Source organism: Sceloporus undulatus, chromosome 1, assembly GCF_019175285.1.
Source record: "Sceloporus undulatus isolate JIND9_A2432 ecotype Alabama chromosome 1, SceUnd_v1.1, whole genome shotgun sequence".
Classification (NCBI taxonomy): domain Eukaryota; kingdom Metazoa; phylum Chordata; class Lepidosauria; order Squamata; family Phrynosomatidae; genus Sceloporus; species Sceloporus undulatus.
In genome coordinates, this window is record NC_056522.1 from 348,887,307 (window position 1) to 348,894,617 (window position 7,311).

The 7,311-nt window shown below is 35.3% G+C and overlaps 1 protein-coding gene across 1 annotated transcript; it reads left to right on the forward strand.

Annotated features, from left to right (window-relative positions):
• Positions 1-1,736: 1,736 nt before the first annotated feature.
• On the forward strand, positions 1,737-7,033 carry LOC121927028 (glutamic acid-rich protein-like). The gene is made up of 2 exons (XM_042460519.1): positions 1,737-2,903; positions 6,936-7,033. Exon 1 carries the CDS (start codon positions 1,737-1,739, stop codon positions 2,901-2,903), a length of 1,167 nt encoding a protein of 388 aa, XP_042316453.1. The 3' UTR covers positions 6,936-7,033.
• Positions 7,034-7,311: the final 278 nt, after the last annotated feature.

Genomic DNA, 7,311 nt, shown 5'->3' on the forward strand with positions numbered 1-7,311 from the left:
AGGTCCCCCCGGCCCAGGTAGGGTCGCAGCTGGCGTATCAGCTGAAGCTGATAACAGGTGCTCCTGACCGTCGCATCTACCTGAGATGTAAGGTGGAGCGACGAGTCCAGAAGCACCCCCAGACTGCGAACAGAGTCCTTCAAGGGAAGTGTGACCCCGTTCAGGACAGGTGGACAAATTTCGTTCCCTGGGCCAGGAGACCCTACCACGAGTACTTCTGTTTTCTCTGGATTCAGGCTGAGTCTGTTTTCCCTTATCCAGCCCATTACTGACTCCAGACAGGAATTAAGAGGAGAGATGCCATCCCTGGTCACTGCATCAGGCGGAGACACAGAGAAACATATTTGGGTGTCATCAGCATACTGATGATCTCTCCCAGCGGCTTCATGTAAATGTTAAATAGCATGGGGGACAGAATCGCTCCCTGAGGGACTCCAGATGTAAGGGCCCTCTTATCGGAGCGACAGTCCCCCAGCTGCACCATCTGGAATCTACCTGAGAGGTAGGAACGGAACCACAAAAGCATACAAATGCAAGTAGATAAATAGGTACCACTTTGGTGGGAAGGTAAACAGCATTTGGTGCGGTCATGCTGGCCATATAACCACTGGAATAGTCTTCAGACCAAGCTGGATCTTCGACTTAGTAACGGAGATGATTACCACCCTCTACAGTCTGTTATGACTAGGCATTCATGTCAAGGGGAAACCTTTACCTTTACCTTTAAGTTATTCTTTCCAACCAGATTTCAGAAGTGTTTATTTCAGTTGAGAAATAAATAATGGCAAATATTTTCTATCCTTACACTAGAGAGCTCTGGGCCCCAACCATATGGGTTAGGGCAAGTGGGTCAATGAATTTAGATTGCAGATGGCCAAATCAATTTGCATATACAGTAATCAACAAGATCATTGTGGAAACCAAAGTGAAATTCTTATTTTTCAGTATATATGTTTATTCACATAGTGTACTGAAAGTTTCTTATTCACATCAAAACATTCCTTTATTGGGTTTTCTAAAAATCAATTTGATATAATTGCTCAAAATGTCATTTGGAAACAAAACATGCTAAATTGTTGTTGTTGTTTTCTTCTGCATATGATCTAAAAAGAATACCTGTAGCACAGTATGACAATTAGATGAATTACTAACAGCTAATTATATTTTAATGCCTTGTTTGTTGTATGGAGTTGGAGCCAATTTAATAAAATGGTTTGAGTGCTGGACTAGGATGGTAGAGATCAAGGATGCACAAAGTCTGGTTAAGATTGGTAAAAAGGGTCCATCAAACCCTTGATCTATAGACAGTGATCTATTGACAGTGCCAGCAGCCGAATATTTACAAGCCAGAATAACGAAACCCACCTCAACAGAGAAGGGAAGAGGAGGAAGTTGAGGGTAAGGAAACAGTAAAGCTTCATGCTCCATAAGATACCAGACCCTTAAAAGTCAGCTTTTTTTAAAAAAAAGTTTTGCCAGCAGTAAGCAAAGTGCATCATCCCTTTTTACACAGAACTGCTCCCCCTTTTCCTTTGAGAACTCCTCGGCCTGCTGTCTCTCTATCCTTTTGCTTGGCTACAACTTTTGACTTGGCTGTGTGAAGCTGCATTGTCAAAAATAAGACATATAAGTAGCAGAGTGGTTTTCTTTTTTCCCTCCTCTGCAATAACAAGTTAAGAAGATGTTTGAATATTAGCTTGGTTTGATATACTTGAAGCTGCTATCTGAACTAAAAAATGGCTACAGCTGCTAAAAAAGCTGCTGCTGCAGCTGCACAAGCACAGCAATTGCAGAGGAGATCCTCAACCTCAATGGAGCATAGCTCATCATTATTAGAAGAAATACGTAAAATAAATGCAAAAATGGAAAGTATGCAGACGAATCTACAACAGGAAATAAAAAGTCTGAGGACAGATTTAAAACAAGACTTTAAATCAGAAGTTAAGAAAATCTCTCAGTCTTTGGAGGAAGTTAAAAAGGATGTCAACCAAGCTAAATCAAAGATTAAAGACTTAGAAGTCAAATCTAAAAAATTGGAGGAAGCTACAACTAAGCTGGATTTGCAACACGAGAGAGATTTGGACCAAAAAGCTCTGGAAGATCAAAAGCATAGAGAAAACTGTCTAAAAATCCGCGGACTGAAAGAACTTAAAAACGAAGATTTATATGATTATGTTGTAACTACTTTAGCAGACTACATGGAAATCCCAAAAATGGAATATCTTTGTGAAATCAATAAAACATTTAGAGTGAACTCCACATTCGCGAGGGAGCAAAATATATCCAGGGACACGGTAGTTTATTTTGTGAGGAAAAAAGCTCGGGATGATGTGTTATTTCAAAGCTATCAAAAAGATTTGATTATTGAAGGTAAACAAGTCAAAATCTATAAAGATGTGCCCAAAAGAATTTTGAGGAAACGGGAAGATTATAAATTCTTAACAACACAATTGAGTAAAAAGAAGATATTTTATAAGTGGGAAAAATTAGAAGGACTTTCAGTAAACTTTAAGCAAAAATGGTATAAACTTAATACAATCCAAAAAGCTAAAGATTTTTGGAAGAAAAATGGGCAAGAAATTCAGAATACCTTTGTGAGACGAAATAAAACATATCCACAGAACTCTACAATCAAAGGCACAGTGCAAACTAGAAGCCAAAAAAAGAAGGAGGAGGCACAAGCCCAAACACAAGCAGAAAGGAAAGATTCTTTGAATAGAGATGAGGAAGACGAAGACCTGGATGAAAATCAAGAGGAGGAGGGAGAGTTAGGAAGCGATAGAAGATCATCCCTAGATTCAACCGGAAAAGTAGAAGAAGGAGAGAAAGAAGAAGAAGAAGAAGAAGAAGAAGAAGAAGAAGAAGAAGAAGGAGAAGGAGAGGAGGAGATTGACGATATATAAGTAAGTGAAACAGCACTCTATTGAACTTTACTAGTTTGTATTTGAGTCCTATTAAGTTGAGGATTAATGTTAAGTAATAAATTGAGTATTTTGACTTGGAACGTAAATGGGCTGAATGGGCCGATCAAGAGGAAAAAAAGTATTTCATTATTTGGGAAAATTAAATCTGGATGTTATATGTTTGCTTGAGACACATATAAAATTAAAAGATGTTAGACTCCTCAAAAATAAAAAACTCGGAATGGAATATGTCTCTGCCACACTAAAAGCGAAAAGGGGGGTAGCTATATACGTAAACCAAAGAATTAAAAGTAAAGAAGTAATTAAAGATGTAAATGGAATTTTTTAGCTATAGACATTGAATTCCAGAATAAAAAAATCTTAGTGATGGGAATATATGCGCCACAAACAAATAAAAGCAGATTCTTCCGACAAATCAATAAGAAAATACAGAATATGGTTTATGACAATATTATTTTGTTAGGAGACTTCAATGGAGTAATTGATCCCAAAATAGATAAAAGTTCAATGAGGAAGATAACAGACAACCAAGGGAAGCTTCCCGAATCATTTTTCTGTCTAAAAGATGATTTTGAGTTACAAGATATTTGGAGACTTAAAAATGAGTCAACCAAAGACTACACTTACTTCTCAGACCGGCACACCTCATATTCCAGAATTGATATGTGTCTGATGACGAAGAGTTTATGTAAAGATGTTACCAATGCTAAAATACTGCCCAAATTAATTTCAGACCATAATCCATTGATAGTGTCTATGAGAGGTCTCACTAAAGGATACAACTGGAAGCTTCAAGATTATATCTTGCAAAATAAAACAATCCTAGAAGAAGCAAAAAAGACTCTCCAACTTTATTTTGAGGAAAATGATAACAAAAATATAGACAAAGGCATTTTGTGGGCAGCATCGAAAGCTGTGATGAGAGGCTATTTTATCCAGAAGAAAGCTATACTTAATAGACATAAAGAAGAAAAGACACAAGAAATAATTCAAGAAATAGAGAGAAAAGAAAAGAACCTTCATTCAAAACAATCAAAACACTCTTGTAAAAAGTTGCAAGCAGAATTAAAATGCCTTAGACAACAAATCTCACAAAAATGGATCACAGAGATGGAACAAAAATTAAAAAAAGCAAAGTTGCGTCACTTCCAGCATGCAAACAAGGCTGGAAAATGGCTAGCTTATAAACTAAGAAAAAAGAAAGAAATGTTAGCAATAACTAAAATAAAACAAGGAGATAAAAACATAACAGATCAAGAGGAAATAAAGAAAATATTTGAAAAATACTACTTAGACTTGTTTAAAAGCAAGACTATTGAGGAAAAAGCCATTACAGAATATTTGGACAAGATCAACATAGTACCGATAAGCGACAGTCAAAGAGATATCTTAGATCAACCTATCACATCCTATGAAATTGGCGAGGCAATAAAATCATTAAAATCAGGGAAAGCGCCGGGACCGGATGGATTCTCGGTGCTATACTATAAAGAACTCTCTGACATAGTTGTAGAACCACTACGACAAGTAATAAATAACATTAAAGAAGGAAAGCTACCACATACATGGGAAGAAGCGAACATTGTACTAATTCCAAAAGAAGGCCAAGATCATGCACTACCAGAAAATTTTAGACCCATTTCCCTTTTGAACGTGGACTATAAAATCTTTGCTTCTATCCTAGCAAATAGAATAAAGAAGTTTTTGATTGGATGGATCCACGAAGATCAACGGGGCTTCTTACCACGGAGGCAACTTAAGGACAATATAAGGCATGTAATTAATTTAATAGAACACTTTGAAGTCCATAATGAGAAGAAATTGGCCCTCATTTTCCTCGACTTCGAGAAAGCCTTTGACAATGTTCATTGGAATTTATTGCGTCAAACCCTAAAACGTCTAGGCATAGGACCGAAATTTTTAGAATGGACCATGGCGATCTATACCAAGCAACAAGCTAAAATTATTATAAACGGGGAGACAACAAGCAACATTCAAATACAAAAAGGGACAAGACAGGGTTGTCCCTTATCCCCTTTGTTGTTTATTATGATTTTGGAGCTATTACTAATTAATATAAGGGAAAAGGGTGATATAAGAGGAGTCAAAATAAAAGGAACTGAATATAAATTACGTGCTTATGCCGATGACATGTTAGTGTCACTGAGCAATCCAATAGAGGATATCTCTCTGCTATTAGAGGAACTTGAAAAATTTGAAAAAGTATCTGGGTTAAAAATCAATAAGATCAAAACATTAATTATGACAAAAAATATGAGCAGCAGAGAAGAGGGAAAATTAAGTGATGTATCAGCACTCCAAGTGCGAAAGACAGTTAAATATTTGGGTATTCACTTGACAAAAAAAAATACAGATTTGTTTAATCATAACTATATAAAATGTTGGTCAAATATTAAAAAAGATATACTTAGGTGGAAAAATCTTAAACTCTCGTTGCTTGGTAGAATTGCTACTGTTAAAATGGTTGTCCTACCAAAAATACTTTTTTTATTTCAGTGTATACCAATTATACAGAACAACTCAGTCTTCTCCAAGTGGCAAAAGGACCTAAATTCTTTTATTTGGGAAGGAAAGAAACCACGCATAAGACTAAAGTATTTACAGGATTCAGTAGAAAGAGGGGGACTGGCCTTGCCCAACCTCAAACTTTATTATGAAGCATGTGGGATGATATGGTTGAAAGATTGGATAGACTTGAAAAACAACGCTTTACTTAAATTAGAAGGCTCAAACATAAGATTTGGTTGGCATGCTTTTTTGTTTTATGATAAAGTAAAGGCCAATAGAGCTTTCAAAAACCATTTTGTAAGAAACGCCATCTTTAGAATTTGGTGCAAGTATAAAAAATTAATCTGTCCAACAATACCAATATGGTGCTCCCCACATGAGGCCCTACTCAAAGTTGATCCGTTTAGAAATGAAGTATGGTTGAAATATAGTGATTTGCTAAAACCATATGGTAATACCTGGCAGATGAGACCATTTGAAGAACTAAGAGCAGAAGGAAGGGTAAACAATTGGTTCCTGTATTTTCAGCTACATGAAAGATTTAAAATCGACTTAAAAAACATTGGTATAAGTCAGAAGAAATCAGAACTGGAAGAGACAATTTGGTCAAATAAAGGTGTAACAATATCTGCATTGTATAAAATTCTGTTGAAATACTACACTGAAAATGAATTAGTTAAAACTAACATGATAGCATGGGCACAGGACATAGGGAGAACATTAGATCTAGAACAATGGGAGACCTCATGGGGTAAAAGATTGAAATATACTATGTGCCAAGATATAAAGGAAAATTGCTACAAAATCTATTATAGATGGTACTTAACACCAGCTAAAATTTGCAAAATCTATGGAAATTCCAACAATAAATGTTGGAAATGTAAAAAGAAGAAAGGGACTATATACCACATCTGGTGGAAATGCAATAAGGCAAAAAAGTATTGGGCTGATATACGGAAAACAATAAATAAAATATTAAACATAAAATTGGAAAATAAGCCAGAAATATTTTTGTTAAATATGTTAAATGAGGATTTGGAAAAAAAATTTGGATATATATTATTTTATATGATTTGCGCTGCAAGAATGACATATGCCAGGGTTTGGAAGAATAAGGTAATTCCAAATGTTGAAGACTGGCTACTGAAATTGTATGAGTTGATAGAACTAGACAAATTAACAAGGAAATTGAGGAATGAGAAATCAGGAAAGTTTTCAGAAAGCTGGAAACAAGTATTTGAGTTTTTGGAGAAAAAATGGGGATTAATATCAACTACTCTGTTAAAGAATTGGTGATGGGTAAACAAGGTGCAGTTCAGATGTGTAACAAAACCATTACAAATTGTTTGAATAGAAAAATAGAAGCAAACAGGAAATATTAGAGCAATGACAAATGGATTAAATATTACTATAAGAGGTTCTTTTTTTTTTTCTTCAAATGATTGCTCTGTAAAACTTAATTTTGATAATTAAAATTTATAGTGGAAAGGCAAAACCTTCGGGAGTGGAACCCTTGCACCAAATCCAAGGAAAGTAACAAATTGGTGAAGAAGAAAAATATAGAAGAGAGATAACAGTGCAAGAAGGAAAATTAAGGAAGACAATACAGGATCCAGAGACCATAGATAGCAGGTATCCGACGGCAAGCAGGAAGATTTTTTTAAGCTTTGTTCCAAGATTATTTTGGATATATGGAATGTACAATAAGCGTTTATGTTGTCTATATAGTTAAATGTTTTGTTAGATGTTTTGTGTAATATGTTTGTTTGTTTGTTTGTCTAATTTTAATAATAAAAAAATTAAAAAAAAAAACCCTTGATCTATAGATGGCTAAATGAGTATAGATTTCTCTGTTTCC

What these genes read in the sequence shown, in the direction of transcription:
- LOC121927028 (XM_042460519.1), top strand. Translation starts at nt 1,737, where the DNA reads ATGGCTACAGCTGCTAAAAAAGCTGCTGCTGCAGCTGCACAAGCACAG.